The following is a 17,773-nucleotide window of genomic DNA, read 5'->3' as shown; positions in this document are numbered from 1 at the left end:
CTGCACTGCTGATGTAGACAGGAGCATGTGCACTGCCCCCACTTCCTGAAGTCAATGACCAGCTCTTTTGTTTTACTGGCATTGACGGAAAGGATGTTGTCATGACACCATGTCACTAAGCTCTCCGTCTCCTTCCTGTACTCCAACTCATTGTTATTTGAGATACGGCCCACTATGGTGGTATCATCTGCAAACTTGTAGATGGAGTTAAAGCAGAATCTGGCCACACAGTCATGAGTGTATAGGGAGTAGAGTAGGGGGCCGAGGACACAGCTTTTTGGAGTGCTAGTGTTGAGAATAATCATGGTGGACGTGTTGCTGCCTATCCTTACTGATTGTGGTCTGTTGGTCAGAAAATCAAGGATCCAATTGCAAAGGGGGATGCTGAGTCTTGGGTCTAGGAGTTTGGAGATGAGTTTGCTTGGAATTATAGTATTGAAGGCAGAGCTGTAGTCAATGAACAATAGTCTAACATAGGTGTTTTTACTGTCCAGATGCTCCAGAGATGAATGTATGGCCAGGGAGTTAGTGTCTGCTGTAGACCTGTTTTGGTGGTTGGCAAATTGCAATGGTTCAGAATTTAAAAGGAATTAAAGAATTCTGGAATAAAATGCTAATCTTTCGGGAAGCATATCTGATATCTTTACTTGATCTGCCCTAAATGTGACACCAGACCCATAAATGTAGTTTAGTCTTAACTGGCTATCAGGGCAATTAAGTATGAACAGTAAACGGCGCTTTTGTTTGCATCGTCTACATTCCATGAATTGGTTAAAATAATTGGTGAGTAGTATAATTCTGAAGAATTGAAACTTTACAAAACTTTTCCTTCAGCTCAACACTGAATGCATTTCAGCAATATTTCACTGGATGTAATTTTGATCACTTTGCACAACAATGGACTTTTTGGTTCTAATTGTGTTCTTTCTTGTAAAAATTGTGAATATTATATGTATAATTGATGTATTTTTTTCCTTGTGAATGCTGCTTGTCTGATGCTATGTGCCTGTGATTCTGCTGCAAGTTTTTCATTACACCTGTGCATATGACAATAAACTCGACTTTGCCTTTGGTTTTGCAGGTCCTGAAAGGAACGTTAAAGGCACGACTTCCCATGAAAGCCTGCCTTTCTACATTACAGACAGTGGAGGAAAAACAAGACATCTGCTTTCATAATTGCAATAATTCATCCCGTGGCCACTTCTTGCAATATGATAATCAGGACTTCCACTCGCAGGGTTAATCGTGAATTCTAAATGTTGAGAAACTTCGGCTGGTTAGCTCGAGCGCAGACTGACGGATGGGAGCGAGATTCGCGATTTTGCACTTTCTGAGCCGAGCGCCGACCCGTCGCAGTAGCTGCGCATGCGCCCGACGTGTAGTCGGCAGGCAAGTGAGGCGGGGGTTGGGGTTGGGGCTGGTGTTGGGGTAGGGATTGGGGTTGGGATTGGGGCTGGGGCAGGGGTTGGGATTGGAGCTGGCGTTGGGATTGGGGCAGGGTTTGGGATTGGGGTTTGCGTTGGGATTGGAGCTGGGGTTGGGATTGGGATTGGGATTGGGGTTGGGTCTGGGATTGGGGCTGGGGGGGTTTGAGGGGCAGCATCGAGGTGCTCGGTTACAGTGTTGTCCTTTGGCCCAGGGGGAGGGCACAGTTTGGCAGTAATTGACCTTGGATTCCCGCTCCTTCTCTGCAGCTTCGAGCAGGTAGCCCAGGCCCAGAGTTGCTCTGATACCAGGGCATTACTGCTGGGATTGACGTCCTCCACCGCTCCACCTAAATTCAAATCAACCCCAGGTCCTGATTACTCACTCTCAAGGCTGAGCTCCCAGGCATGCTCACCTCCTGACACCGTCAATCAAATCCTTGATCAAGGCCATGGAGTTCCAACAAATTTTCCACAGGATTAAATAGGCGACCTAATCACAAACAGAAAAACTACTTGGATGCTCAATAGTTACCCCGGATCTCATGTAGAAACATTTTATGGTTCCCAGAACTCATCCCTCATTGTAATAACCCTCGAAAGTGTACACTATAATGGGTAGGGCTTATACAGTGAATGGTAGGGCCCTGGGGAGTGTTATGGAACAGAGGGACTTGGGCAAGTACATAGTTCGCTGAAAGTGGCATCACAGGTAGATATGGTGGTGAAGAAGGCATCTGGCATGCTGGACTTCATCAGTCAGGGCATTGAGTATAGGAGTTGGGATGTTATGTTGCATTTCTGCAAGATGTTGGTGAGGTTGCATATGAAGTATTGTGTACAGTCACCCTTTTATGGGAAAGACGGCACTAAGCTGGAAAGAGTGCAAAGAAGATTTATGAGAATGTTGCCAGGACTCGAAGGTCTGAGTTATAAGGAGAGGTTGGGCAGGCTAGGACTTCATTCCTTCAAGTGTAGGAGACTGTGGGGTGACCTGATAGAGGTGTATAAAATCATGATGGGGAATATATAGTGTGAATGCACACAGTCTTTTTCCCAGGGAAAGGGAACCAAAAACTGGAGGGCATAGGTTTAAGGTGAGAGGGACCTCTTCACACAGAGTGCGCTAAGTATATGACACGAGCTGCCAGAGAAAGTAGTTGAGGCAGATACAGTAACGACATTTAAAAGACATTTGGATAACTATATGGATAGGAAAGGTTTAGAGGGATATGGGCCAAATGCAGGCAAATGGGACCAGCTTAGGTGGGCACCTTAGTCGGCCTGGACAAGTTGGGCTGAAGGGCCTGTTTCTATTCTGTATGAATCTATGACTCTATTTACTTCACCAATTACCACACCAAAGAAGCATGCACTCTTGTTTCTGGTGCTTATGGTCATTTATGTGACTGTTTGGGATTGCAATTTGTAAAGTAGAGGTGCACCCAACCAGCATTGGCAGTAATTGGTTTATTTTGTTGTCACATGTACTGAGATACAGTGAAAAGCTTTGTTTTGCATGTCATCCAGACAAATCATTTCAAACATAAGTATATCGAGGTAGTACAAAAGGAAAAGCAAGAACAGAATGCATAATATAATAGTACAGTTACAGAGAAAGTGCGGTACAAATAAGGTGCAGGGGCCATGATGAGGTAGATTGAAAGATCAAAAGTTCATCGTACAAGGGGTCCTTTCAGTAAGATATCACATGAATTTCAGCTGCCAGCTGAAATTTGGGGAGGATTGTCTTTGAATATACACATGACATGATGTTTTCCTTCCTCAGTAACCAATGTATAGATTTTGAAAGCATGTTGATTTTTCAGGGCTGTCATTGATTTTGTTTTTCTGTCTAGAAGTATCTGTCAGATTTCTAATGGAAGTGGCAATACATTCTTCCTCAGGAGGATTGTTCAAGAACCTCACCTGTGGGTTCTTGTATTTGCAGAGGTCCCATTTTCACCATGGTAGGTGGAAACGTCTATTGTTATCTCACCTCTTTCAGCCCATGAACCTCCATGAGGACAGAATGGTTGGAGTTGGTCGGTCAAGTGAGCTCACCTGCAAGAGCCAGAGACTGATGCTTCAGGCAGGCCTCATTCAGCCAGCCAGTCCGGGCTGCTTTCACTATCTGCCGTATACAGTCCGTGCCATGGAGAAACTTATCTGCCTGATTGATGAGGAAATGCAATCCATTGGGGGCCAGAAGGTGAACATGCCCAGCCTCACCTCTGCGAACCTGTGGAAAGTCAGTGAACGTTGGGACCTCCTGGGGAAGGAACTATTCAGACTAAAGGACAGGCACAACATGGACTACTGTTTAAGTCCGACACATGAGGAAGCTGTGACTGAGCTTGTGGCCATGCAGGGGAATCTTTCATACAAACAGCTACCATTGATGCTATATCAAGTGACAAGGAAGTTCCGAGATGAGCCTAAACCACGTTTTGGTTTGCTCCGTGGAAGGGAGTTCTATATGAAAGACATGTACACATTTGACATCTCAGAAAAAGCAGCCAAGGAAACTTATAACCTTGTTTCTAGTGCTTATGGTCGCATATTTGATCAGTTGGGATTGCAGTTTGTAAAGGTGCAGGCAGACACTGGCAGTATTGGTGGTAAGCTGTCACATGAGTTTCAGCTGCCAGCAGAGATTGGGGAGGATCGTCTCTTGATGTGCTCAGACTGCCATTTTGCTGCCAATGTGGAAACAATGAAGGAAGTAGAACCAAACTGCCCACAGTGTGATGGAAAACTGACAGAAAGCAGAGGCATCGAGGTGGGACACACCTTTTATCTTGGGACCAAGTATTCACAGGTTTTTGGTGCCTCGTACTCTAATAGTGAGAACAAGCCCATCCTGTCAGAGATGGGTTGCTTTGGTCTCGGGGTCACACGCATACTAGCAGCAGCAGTAGAGGTTTTGTCGACCGAAAATGACATTCGGTGGCCCAGTCTCCTGGCCCCTTATCAGGTGTGTGTCATTTCACCTAAGAAGGGCAGCAAGGAAGAACTGAATTTGCATCTGTTAGAGTTGCTGTATGATAATTTGATGGACACTGTCCCCCAACTTCGTGGAGAGGTACTGTTGGATGACCGCAGTCATTTGACCATTGGCAAGAGGTTGAAAGATGCCAGCCACTTGGGTTATCCATACGTTATCATTGCAGGGAAGAGGATTTTGGAAGATCCTGCTATTTTTGAAGTTAACTGCCAAAATGATGGAAGGACAGTGTTTCTCACACAAGAAGGTATCTTGGATTTTCTGAAAAATGTACAGGTGGCTTAATGTTTGAAATTAATCTGAAGGCAAATATGCAGGTGAAAGTCTCCTGATTTTCTACATTGAATCATTGCAATGAGGTCTTTTTGAAATATGCAGAAAACAAATCATGCATGTAACAATAAATCGGGTAGAGTTATATATAGGTTGCCTTGATATGGAGAATAAACAAAATGTTTTTATTTGATCACATCCCTCTCACAAAGAATCAGTGTATTATGTTGGGCATTCCAGTATGGCTGTTGAAACTGATACTATAGAATCTTAGACAATGTATTGAAAAATCAACCAAAACCTTGTATGTGTCAACACAATAAAAACTACACATTGCATTGCATATACTTCATATGCCTACACTAGTGAGGAAAGAACTACAAATTGCACAATCTCCATCCGGTCAGACAACATGTGGCTAATGCAGCTGCTTCCTCAATGACGCAACACAACCTACTTTACAGAATGGAGTTTTCCGCAACCAGCACTGAGTGCTAGCCAGGTCTGCTCCATTGTTGGATGGGTTTCGTGAACTGTGAAAGATTCTGAGGCATTACTTGCCCCAGAGATGGTACTTTATCTTGTCACTGTCCAAGGCAAATATAAACATTTGATCAACTGCAGTTTGCAGTGGCTGAGAGATCATCCCCATTAACCACAACCTTGCAACCATCATAAATTACCAGACAGTTGAAGGCAAATGCAGGGAGTTTGCAGGAATGGTTTGCTGATGGGAAATTTGAGCTGTCCTGGCATCACCAGAGAGAGAGCAACATTTTCTATCATTTATAGATGCACTTAACAAATTCCACCCCATCTAAGCCCTTAGCACTATGGCAGTCCCAGTCTGTTTTAGAAAAGTTAAAATCCCCTACTATGACAACCCTATTATTGTTGCAACTTTTCACAATCTCTCTGCATATTTGTTCCTCAAATTCCTGTTGACTATTGGGGGCCTATAGTACAATACCAACAAGGTGAACATCCCCTTTTTATTTCTCAGCTCCACCCATAAAGCCTCACTGGATGATCCCTCAGTAATTTCATTTCAGACTACTGCTGCGATGTTCTCCTAATCAGAAATGCAACTCCCCCTCCTCTCTTTCCTCCAACTTTATCCTGCCTATAGCATCTGTACTCTAGAACATATAGCTGCTAGTTCTATCCTCCCTTAGCCATGTTTCTGTAACGGCTATAGTATCCCAGTACCACATAGCTATCCATGTCCTGAATTCATCTGCCTTACCTGTCACGCCTCTTGGATTGAAATAAATGCAAATTAATCCAACAGTCTTTCCTTGCTCCCTGCTATACTGCTGTCTGTCTTGTCTACTGAACTTACTGTTGTTGAATTCTGAATCAACTTCCAGCCTCCCGACTGCCTCACTGCTGCTTTGGATTCCAACCCCCCCCCATTATAGTTTAAACCCTCCCTAGTAGCTCTAGCAAATCTGCCCACTAGGATATTGGTTCCCCTCCAGTTCAAGTGCAACCTGTCCCTCTTGTACAGGTCACCTCTGCCCCAAAAGAGATCCCAATGGTCCAAAAATCTGAATGCCTGCCACTGGCACCAACTCTTCAGCCATACATTCATCTGCTATATCCTCCTATTCTTACCCTCACTAGCACATGGCACGGGAAGTAATCCAGAGATTACTACCCTTGCAGTCCTGCTTTTTAACCTCTTTCCTAACTCCCTATATCCACTCCACAGGACCTCATCCATTTTTCTACGTATGTCACTTGTGCCAATGTGCACAACGACTTGTGAACTTTTTAACAGTTATAACCAGGTTCAGATTTCTGACAAAATGATCGGAACTGTTAAAACAGATTATGTGCTGACTACTGTTGAATGAGGAGAGGAGAGTGAACATCCTGTCACAGGCTGGCATTACTGTGCTTTACTCCAATCTCTATCGCTACCTTAGACAACTTCATTGACATAAGAAATTTACTTTGTTTCTCTCTCCACCACTGTTGCTTCAGTTGTTGAGCATTTTTAGCATGTTCTTGAAAAGAAAAGTCATGCATTTTACAAGACATTACCCAGACAAAAGCTGCCAAGGCAAGAAAGATCACTGCAATGAATGGTGGACTATTATCCGAACTCCATTTGGTCAGAATTCCGAAAATGAAGTATGAAGCATGATAAAAGACGTTTTCTGTGTCGTGGTGCTAAGGCATCTCAAAATACCCTTCATCACACTATGGCCACTAGCTCTGTGTACTTGCCATCTGTTTTCTGGTGATGTTTGTTGGGGCTATGGTCAATGCTGTTGGGCACTTTTCAAGGAATTCTATATAGGTTTATTGTAAGCGATCTACAAAATATGTCACATTGCATGAAAGGCTCAAGTTACAAGTTATGTTGCGGTTTCAAACAGATCAAATTGGAGGCAAGCAAGGTTTTGTTAACGACATTATAGCAGGGCACCTGAAAATAATTAAGATAATTGGGCAAAATCAACATGGTATTGTGAAAGAGAATCATGGTTGACCAGTTAGAGTTCTCTGAAGAAGCAACATGTTCTGTGAATAAAGAGGATTTGGTGAATGTATTATACTTAGATTCCCAGAAGGCATTTAATAAGATGCCCCATTAAAGGTTATTGCAAAAAAAAGAGCTCACTGTGTAAGAGCGGCACGGTAGTGTAGCGGTTAGCGTAACGCTATTACAGCGCCAGCAAGCCAGGTTCAATTCCCGCCGCTGTCTGTAAGGAGTTTGTACGTTCTCCCCATGTCTCTGTGGGTTTCCTCCGGGTGCTCTGGTTTCCTCCCACATTCCGAAGATGTACAGGTTAGAAGCTGTGGGCATGCTATGTTGGCGCCAGAAGAGTGGCAACACTTGCGGGCTGCCCCCAGCACATTCTCAGTAACACAAAAAGCGGCATTTCACAGTGTGTTTCGATGTACATGTGACTAATAAATGTCTAGAAAAATGTCTATACTGGCATGGATAGAAAATCCCCTGGCTTTCAAGAAATAGAGGGTTGATAGGAATGAGCCTTCCACTTGGCAAGATGTCATGAGTGGTGTACCACAGCAATAAGTGTTGCGTTTTCAACTTTTTCCAGATTTTATAAATCACTTGGATAAAGGGTCCAATGGTGTAGTTGCTGAATTTGCTGATTACATAAAGATAGGTAGGAAAACAGATTGTGAAGAGCATTCGAGGATGTTCAACAATATTCATTCACGGCCTGGAATCTTGTTGTGGATAGGCATGTCTTGTTTGGAAATAATGATACAACCTTACCCTGTTACAGACAAGCTCTATTGAGTCATTTCCTCTCAACAAGTCAATGTGTTAACAAGTCATGCTACCTAGACACTTGGTAAAGAACAAAGCTATTTTCTTATGTGACAATAATTCCAGGTAACTGCAGCTCACGTTTTTAAATAGGGATCGGTGTTGGGACGCAGCTTTTCACTTTCTACATTAATGATCTGGATGAAGGAACTGATGGCATTGTGGCCAAGTTAAGGTAGGTGGAGGGACAGGTAGTGTGGAGGCAGGTGAGTCTGCAGAAGGACTTGGACAGGTTGGGAGAGTGGGCAAAGAAGTGGCAGATGGAATACAGTTTTGGGAATTGTGGGGTTATGCACGTTGGTAGGAAAAATAAAGGTGTAGACAATTTTCTAAATAGGGAGAGAATTCATAAATCGGAGGTGCAAGGGGACTTGGGAGTCCTAGTTCAGGATTCCCTTAAGGTTAACTTGCAGGTTGAGTTGGTAGTAAAGAAGGCAAATGCAATGTTAGCATTCATTTAGAGAGGACTAGAACACAATAGCAAGGACGTACTGCTGAGGCTTTATAAGGCGTTGGTCAGACTGCATTCGGAATATTGTGAACAATTTGGGGCCCCCTATCTAAGGAAAGGTGTGCTGGCCCTGAAGGAGGTCCAGAGGAGGTTCTAACAAATGAGGAGCACTTGATATCTTTGGGCCTGTACTGGACAGATTTCAGAAGTGGTGATGGGGGGTAGATCTCATTGAAATGTACCAGATACTGAAAGGCTTGGGTAAAGTGGACATAGAGAGGATGTTTCCATTAGTAGAAGAGTCTAGGATATGAGGGCACAGCCTCAGAATAAAGGGACGTCCCTTTAAAACTGAGATGAGGTGGAATTTCTTCAGTTGGAGGGTGGTGAATCTGTGGACTCCTTTGCCACAGAGGGCTGTGGAGGCCCAGTCACTAGGGTGTATTTAAGGCAGAGATTGATAGGTTCTTGATTGGTAAGGGGGTTAAGGGTTATGGGAAGAAGGTGGGAGAATGGGGTTGAAAAAAAAAACAGCCATGATTGAATGGCAGACAGACTCGATGGGCCTGATGGCCCAATTTTGCTCCAATATCTTATGGTCATATTTCAACATGGTATCTCCAAGCAGCTATAACAGCCCATAAACTTCTGCAAGGATGAAATGGTTAAAAGTGGCAGGTCCAGGGAGCACACCTGCAATATGTTTGGACAGCCATTTTATTGCTAATGTGAAAACTAACTGCCCATAGTGTGATAGGAAGCAATGGTATGGAGATGGGACACACCTGTTATCTTGGGACCAAGTATTTGTTGGTTTTTGGTGCTTAATGTTCCATACTGAGAACATGCCCATTGTACCAGGGATGGGTTGCTCCATACCTGGGATCACATGCATTTCTGCTGCAGCAACAGGAGTGTTGTCAACCAAGGGTGCTGACCAGGTCTCCAGGTCCATGATCAGGTCTACATCATCTCACCTACAAAAGGGCGTAAGGAGATGGCTATTATGGGAATGTCAAGGATGCTGTGCAATCATTTGAACCGTCCTGCCCTCAACTTCATGGAGAGATAGTATTGGATAACCACAGCCACCTGACCACTAGCAGGAGATTGCAAGAGGCCAGCCATCCATACGTCATCATTGCAGGATAGATCCCACTGTTTTTGAAGTTAGCTGCCAAAATAATGGAAGGACAGTATTTCTCACACAACCAGCTGACCAACTTCCTGAAATATGTGAGGTTTGCTCTGTGTGGAGTCACTTATGCAGATGAAAATGTCTTGATTATTGTATTAATAGTGACAATGTGTTGAAGAGTTGAGGAGAACTTTGAGTAGATCAACGCAATAAAAAGTGCACATTTTACCGAAAATGCTTCATTTGTGCATGCAATTGCCTAATTGTCACTAATAAGAGCATAGATATGAATGATTTTGGCCGGATGGTTGTTGCTGTGTTTGTTGAAAAAATTTTGGCCAGATGGCTGTTGCTGTGTTTGTTGAAAAAATTCACACTACCGCACACACTGACTTTATTTTAAATGTAAATATCTTGATCTGGTTCCAGGATGTTTATTTCTAAAACATGGAATGGGAGATCTAGAAGGATGATATAATGCCTCCAGAAAATGTTCTCTCTTTGTAAAGTTGTGAAGGTTTTATTAAAGAAAATTGGTTTCATTCTTAAACTTGTGTTGCATGGCTTTCAAATATTGAACATTCAATTAAGAAGATGATGTGAGAAGTTCCAGGTAATTTATATTGTGAGTCACCTGCTAATCTATTCAGATTAGCAGATGCTGCCAGGTGTCTTGGCATTTAAGGGACTTTCTGAATTCCTTTTGAGGTTAACAATGGTTGTAATAAAAATCTTCCTCTGTTTTCCTTTCATACCATGCATGTGGAGCATTCTGATGATGAGTGACCATCACACAATTGCACACACACATTAAGTATTCTCAGTGCAATGTGCATTTTTTCTCGTGTTGATGTTCTCAAGGTTTTGCTCAACTCTTCAATATATTGTCAGGATTAATATATACTGTATATAAATCAAGACACTTTCATCTGTATAGTTCTTATCTCACTGTGCACAGTGTACCTCCGTTTCAAGAAATATCAGTGTTAAACTACTAATGTTATGTAATTACTTCAGTGAGGAGTGTATAACACCACCACACAAATCTCAGCTCTTTATTTGCATATTAAGATACAGAAGATGCCACTGGGTTCATTGAGTCCATGTCGGCTCCCACTAGAGCATTCACATCATTCTTATTCTTTCTCTTATTTCCCTCTAGCCTTGCAACTTAATGTCTCCCCACGTGCTCACCAATCCCCTTCGATTCTTTTGAAACATAATTACACTAAGTGGTAATACACAGTCACCAATTAACCTACCAACAAGTCTTTCCTTTGTGGGAGAATCAGTAGGGTTTTGAACGTTATTCCTTTAGACATGCAATAGTCCTTTAACTGAGGGAATGGGTGGTCGGGCTAAGGGAAGGTGTGGAAATGAAGTGGGAGGGAGCCCCACCTCATATTCCTTCTGCTTTTTCACAAGGTTTGGCTGAAAATGTCCACCCTTTTTAACTTGGTTCTACGCATCCCAGGCAAAATTTGTACTGTGTGCAAACAACAGAAACACTCCTAGAGCTCTTTCTGCAAGTTCTAGGTGGCAACTGCCAGTGGAGGACATAAGAACGTAAGAAAATGGGAGCAGGAGTAGGCCACTTGGCCCCCTGAGCCTGCCCTGCCATTCAATGTGGTCATGGCTGATCTTCCCATCTCCTCTCCTCCGCCAGTTCCCCGTAGCCCTCAATTCCCTGAACTTTCAAAACAATTATCTACTTACTCTTTAAATACTCACAATGACATATAACCCTCTGGGGTAGAAAATTCCAGAGATTCATCACCCTCTGTGAGAAGTTTCTATGGTGGCAGGCACAGTAGTGTAGCGGTTAGCATAATGCTATTACAGCGCCAGCAACCCGGGTTCAAATCTGGCCACTGTCTGTAAGGAGTTTGTACATTCTCCCCGTGCCTGTGTGGGTTTCCTCCGGGTGCTCCGGTTTCTTCCTACATTCCAAAGATGTATGGGTTAGGAAGTTGTGGGCATGCTATGTTGGCACCGGAAGTGTGGCGACACTTGCGGGCTGCCCCCAGAACACTCTACGCAAAAGATGCATTTCATTGTGTGTTTCGATGTACATGTGACTGATAAAGATATCTTACACCTCAGGTTTAAATAGCCTCCTGCTTATCTTGTAACTATGCCCCCTTGTTCAAAATTCTCCCACTAGTGGAAAAATCCTGACGCCAACTCTGTCATGCCCCCAGTGATCTTATGTTTAAATATGATCACCCCCATTCTTCTAATCTCCAAAGAAGAGTGATCTAATTTCTTTAGTTGGTCGTGATAGGACAAACCTCTCGTCCTTAAAATTAGTCTAGTGACTTTCTTTTGGACTGCCTCCAAAACCAGTAGATCCTTTCTTAAATAAAGGGACCAAAGTTGCACACAGTACTCCAGGTGTGGCCTCAACAATTCTCTGTACAATTGTAACAATAATTCCCTACTTCTAAATTTCAACCCTCTTGCAATAAAGACCAATATTCCATTTGCCTTCCTAACCACCTACTGCTACCTTTTTGCGATTTGTGCATAGGAACACTTAACTCTCCATTCGTTTGCAGTCTCTCTCCATTTAGATAATACTGTCTTTAGTCACACTTCTAAGGATGCCAGCCTTCTGGGTTATCTGTACTTCATCATTGCAGGGGAGAAGATTCAGAATATCCTGCTATTTTTGAAGTTAGTTGCCAAACTCAAGGAAAGACTATGTTTCTCACACACAAAGGTGTGGAAAATTAATCGAGGGGCAACCCTGCAGGTGAACGTGCCTTGATTTGACATATTAGCCCAGACAATACATTGGAGACTTCCTGTCTACAACACAACAAAAATTACACATTTTACCAAGAATACTTCATACTATGCATGTTGGTTACATAAAAAAGTGATCACATACGGAGCATGCTGTGTGATCAGATGACTTTTGCTGTATGTGTAGAATTGTCACACTTTCACACACTCCAACCTGCTTTAAGTAGCAATGATCTCAACCTATTGGTTTATATTTATTTCAAACCTATGTGACAGTGAGGCAGCTCTATAGTATCCTCACATTTTACATCTCCAATAAAAAAACTACCCATGCTGAGAAATGTGATTACATAATGTTACAACAGAGATCCTGCCATGGCTTTTAAAAGATCCAAATGAATTCCATTCAAGGTTAACAATGATTCTAAAAAAAATTCCACCAGTTTCCTTTCATAATGCATTATCTCACTGTGCAAGGTGTATCTCTGTTTGAAAACAAAACCTGCGTTAAGTTAATGTGATATCATTATTGTTGTGAGGAGCTTATTATTCCACCCACATATAACTCAGCTCTTTACTTACTTATTACAACACAGGAGGAGGACATTTGACACATCATTTCCATGCTGGTTCCCCTCAGTCCAATTCCCCCTCTTATTTCCCTGTGACCTTGGAAAGTACTCTCTCTCCCACATGCACGTCAACACCGCTTTGGTTGTTTTGATATTGAACTACAGCAGGAGGTAGTTAACTGGAACCAAATAACTTACCTGCAGGTGTGTAGGATGTGGGAGGAAACCGGAGCACATGGGGAAAACCAATGCAGTCCAAGGGAGAATGTTCAAACTCCACGGAGACAGCATCCAAGGATGGTATCAAACTCAGGTTGGTGAAGATGTGAGGAGAGGCACTAACTGCTGTGTTACTGTGTCACCCTCCGGCAAAAGGGTATTGCTTTTCCTTTGTTGTATGTCTGTGAATGAGAAAACAAGGGAAATATGGACAAAGACCTACAATGCTGGGCCAGTTTATGTTGCTCCTATATGACAGATTCACTGAAGGAATGGCTGGTGTGGCTAAAGAAATGAAGTGGGAGGGTGTGTTTAAAACTCCACCTCATATGGCTTCTGCTTTATCATGAGGGTAACTGAAGAATTCCTCCCGCATTTTCTGTGTTTAAGGTTCACTACTAAGGACGTAGCTCAAGTGTATATTTCCAAAAGAAGAAACTCATCACATGAAAAGCTCTAGTCTTACTTTATTATTCATCCAACAAACACTGGTCATTTCCCCCTTAAGTATACCATTGCTTATTTTAAGCATGATTATACCTGGTGGGGTGAGCAATCAAAATTTAAAACAAATTATGAGCTGATTGGTATTGAAAGAGCAGAGGAAAATTTTCAGACCATAACAGGCACGGCACATTCTCTATTAATGTGACACTTTATTCTGCATTCTGTTATCATTTTTTCCTTGTACTACCTCAATGCACTGATGTGGTGAACTGATCAGTATGGATGGCATGCAACACAAAGTTTTTCACTGTTCCTCAGTACATGTGACAATAATAAACCAATTACATTGTGATTTCCTTCCCTCACTTACATTGTCTCTGTCTCTGGGTTATATACTATCGCTCTGAAAGTTCACCGGACTAAAAGGTTTGCAGCTGCTGCCTTAACAGCTGAGTATTTCCAGAAGGTGTTGAAAAGGAAAAGATGGACATTTTACAAAATATTCACATAGACTAATGATTCCAAGTCAAATCAAAAAATCACGGCAATTCCACAGAAATTGAATTATTAACTGAAGTCCTTTCTGTCAGAAGTCTGAAATTGATTGTATGTACAAATATGATTAAAAATGTTACTCAACATGTAGTGGTGCCGTGACACCTCAAAATAATCTTCACCACACTATACTGCAAACTCTTTAGATTTGCCTGGGATCTCTGGTAATCGATAATGGATGTGGGGACTGTTGTGAATATTGTTGGGCATCTTCCAAGAAATGTTGCGTACATGAGGTTGATCATCAGCAATCTGCATTATATTATCATAGAGCACAAAGGAGTCAAGTTGTAACCTGTTTCTAGGCTTTGAGCAGATCAAATTGGAAACAAAGGAAGATCAAATTGCAGGGAATGTGAGTCCCGATTGGTAATCTTTTATAATCTGCAATTCAAACAAATCAACAAAGATTTTTTTGAGCATTTCTTGCGTTCAGATTCCAAAAATTCTGCATAAATATTAAAGATATTGGAGGGAGACTTCCAAGCCCCACCTCAGTCTTCTAGCTTTAGCAGAAGAATACCATGAAAATTCCTCTTCCCTGTTTCTGCGTTTCAAGACTTCCCAAGGGAAGATTTTGTCAGGTGTGAGCAACTTGAAAAAGTTTTCCACTTCACAGACATCTTTCTCAAACACTGGTGCTGCTAGGTACTATCTGCCAATGGAGGTCGCTTGAATTACATGAAATGTACAAGTTTACCCAGCAACTATAAAGTGAATGGGAAGTTTAATGTTTATTTGTGAAATCCCCTGCCAGAATGAAAGACATTTATACAGGCACTTACAAAGGCAAGGCATAGAAGGATACAGACCTAATGCAGACAAATGGGAGTAGTGTAGATAGGCAAAAGGGTCAGTATGGATGTGGTGGGCTGAAGGGCCAATTTCTGTGCTGTACAACTCTATGTCTCCATGACTCCACAATGTGAGTGAGAGATAATGGAATGAACTTGTGTCAATGCACAAGGAGAAGGATACAAAGGACAATAAGGAATGCAAAGTGGAAAAAAAGTTTTAAAAATGGAGTAGCACAAGAAATAGTGTGAGAAAGACAGCAGGATGAAGCAAAAAGAAGAGGAAATTGCTTATGGTGTGATTCAATATTTACAATGCATTTAAACATCATTTCTTTGAGTAGAAATAAAAAGAAACAATTTAAATATTGTCCTAAACAAAAACAGAAATTGCTTGAAATGCACTTAAGTATGCTCTGCAATGGTAAAATGAATAGACCAGTTTTTGTGAACTTTTTATATGAAATATGAGCTTTAGAGATACGAAAGGTACTTGAATCTTAGAAAAAGTTACTGAGATGAATAACCTGCAAACTTCACGTCTACCAGTTTTCAACTAACAACAACTTGTATTTATGTATTTTTGTTGATGTTTATGTACTGTTGTTAATTGTTGAAAAAAGTCTTACTAAGTTGTACAGATTTTTTTATTTGATTATATCTTTGTAATGTGCTAAGTATTAGCTATCAGGAGTAGTCATTACCAGACTTGAATTTACTGAAGGAATTTCACAGCTTGGTTGCGAAGACTTGAGGGTTTCAACATCATTCCTTTATCGGTACATCTGAAACTAACAGTTAGTTGGCTACTGGACCACAGATCCCCAGAACTGATGCTTCTAGTGAGCTTCCAACCATGACCGGTAGGCTGACTATAGGTGAGAAGCTCTGTCTCTGGCTTTGGACAGGGCAGATTCTGAACCTTCCTGGGAGTGGGACAGATGGCACGTCAGACACCTGGCTCTGTCTGTGGTGCTTTTGGTAAACTAGTTCCCTGTATTGGGGCTGAAGATGAGCCAGGCTCTAACTATTGGGCTGCTGGCCCTGAGGGTCCAGAGTGGTCCACCTGCTGAGCTGATAGATAGGCCTGGGCCTTTAGCTTGACAGTGAGCCCTGGAAGTGAGACTTATGTTGATCCAGAGTTGATTCTCTCAGCACTGATTGTATGGAGAATTTATTATCTTCCTTCTCAACCCACAACCTGATCTGTCAATAAATAAAGAATGATGAAATATATTAAAATACAAACAGATATTGTTAAATACATCCAGGAAGGGCTTTTTATAGCAGTATGTGGAGTCCTACTCGGGGGGTGCTGTACCCAACCTTATTTTAGGGAATGAGGATGGGCAAGTAGTGGAAGTGTCTGTGGACGAACCCTTTGTGAACACTGATCACAATTAGGTAGGATTTGAGGTAGTTATGGAAAAGAATAAGGTTGAACCTTAGTCTTAAATTGGGGGAGGGCTGACTTCAATAATATAAGGCAGAACCCGACCAAAGTAGATTGGAAGCAGTTGCTGGAGGGGAAAACAATAGCTGAGAAGTGGGAGGCATTTAAAAGCAAAATAGTAGGAGTTCAGAGTCAGCATGTTCCTGTAAGAAGCAGAGATGGTAAGATTAGGGAACCTTGGTTAACAAAGGAAATTGAGGGCTTGATCAGGAAAAAGAAGTGTGTGTCAGGTATGGGAAATTATAATCAAGTGAGTCCATTGAAGTTTGTTTATAGAGGATATAGGAGAGATTTTAAGAAAGCAGTTAGGAGGGCAAAAAGGAGACATGAAATGTCCCTTGCCAATAGAATTAAAGGGCGTTCCAAAACTATTTTATAAATACATTAGAAGCAAGAAGGCAGCTAGGTAAAGAGTAGATCCCTTTAGGGACCAAAAGGCAAGTCTCTGTGTGGAGCCAGGGAAGACCTGTGGTGTCCTGAATGAATACTTTGCATTAGTATTCACGAAGGAAAAGGATGGGATGGGGGTAGGGGGAGGGGTGGAGCGGTGAAAATCAGGGGAGGTGCCTATTATTAGTCTGCCATGTGTGTATCAGGAAAGAGGAAGCATTAGAGATATTGATGCACGTTAAGGTGTATGAATCCCTGGGACCTGATGAAATTATTCCAGGGTGTTAAGGGAAGCAAGAGCAAAGATTATTGTGGCTCCAATGGAGATTTTTACATCAACTTTAGCCAAGGGTGTGGTACTGGAAGACAGTAGCTGATGTTGTTCCCATATTCAAGGACAGTAGGGATAAACCAGGAAACTACAGGCCAGTGAGCCTTGCGTCAGTAGTAGGGGAAGCTATTGGGAAAAAAAAATTCTTTGTTTTTTTTATTCATTCAAGGGATGTGAGCTTTGCAGACCGGGCTAGCATTCAGTTGCCTATCCCTAATTGTCCTTGAAGGTGGTGGTGAGCTGCCTTCTAGAACTGCTGAAGTCCTTGAGTTATCTCAAAACTTATACAGTAGCACCCTCTACTGCATCAGTGTGATATTTCCATTTCCACAGCAGGTGTTACTTCTATAAAGGTTCAACACGGGTCTGGTTTAGAGTTTATATTACTATATATGTTATATTCCTGTTCAACCATGCATACCTCTAATTAAACAATGTTTACGTTTTACTCACGTTCCTTGACTATTCATCTACTTTACAATGTAACAGTTTGTGAATTAGCATTTTTTTTTAGCTGTGAATAAGTGGGGTTACATTGGAGTTCATGGTGTTATTTTGCACATTGTATTTGGTTCTGTTAACGGAGTGTGGTGTGAGGAGTGGGATAATGTAATCGCCCGGCTACACTCCCCATAAGCGGCGGGGAGGAACTGAACTC

At 42.1% G+C, this 17,773-nt stretch overlaps 1 protein-coding gene across 1 annotated transcript; it reads left to right on the top strand.

Moving 5' to 3' along the window:
* The first annotated feature begins 1,379 nt into the window (after positions 1-1,379).
* On the top strand, positions 1,380-5,355 carry pars2 (prolyl-tRNA synthetase 2, mitochondrial). The gene is made up of 2 exons (XM_052012068.1): positions 1,380-1,393; positions 3,284-5,355. The coding sequence occupies exon 2, from the start codon at positions 3,304-3,306 to the stop codon at positions 4,714-4,716; it is 1,413 nt and encodes a 470-aa protein (XP_051868028.1). The 5' UTR covers positions 1,380-1,393; positions 3,284-3,303; the 3' UTR covers positions 4,717-5,355.
* Positions 5,356-17,773: the final 12,418 nt, after the last annotated feature.

The sequence above is a fragment of the Pristis pectinata genome, chromosome 3 (assembly GCF_009764475.1).
Source record: "Pristis pectinata isolate sPriPec2 chromosome 3, sPriPec2.1.pri, whole genome shotgun sequence".
Classification (NCBI taxonomy): Eukaryota; Metazoa; Chordata; class Chondrichthyes; order Rhinopristiformes; family Pristidae; genus Pristis; species Pristis pectinata.
Note: the sequence above shows the minus strand (reverse complement) of the source record. Positions and strands in the feature narration are given on the sequence as shown.

What these genes read in the sequence shown, in the direction of transcription:
- pars2 (XM_052012068.1), top strand. Translation starts at nt 3,304, where the DNA reads ATGGAAGTGGCAATACATTCTTCCTCAGGAGGATTGTTCAAGAACCTC.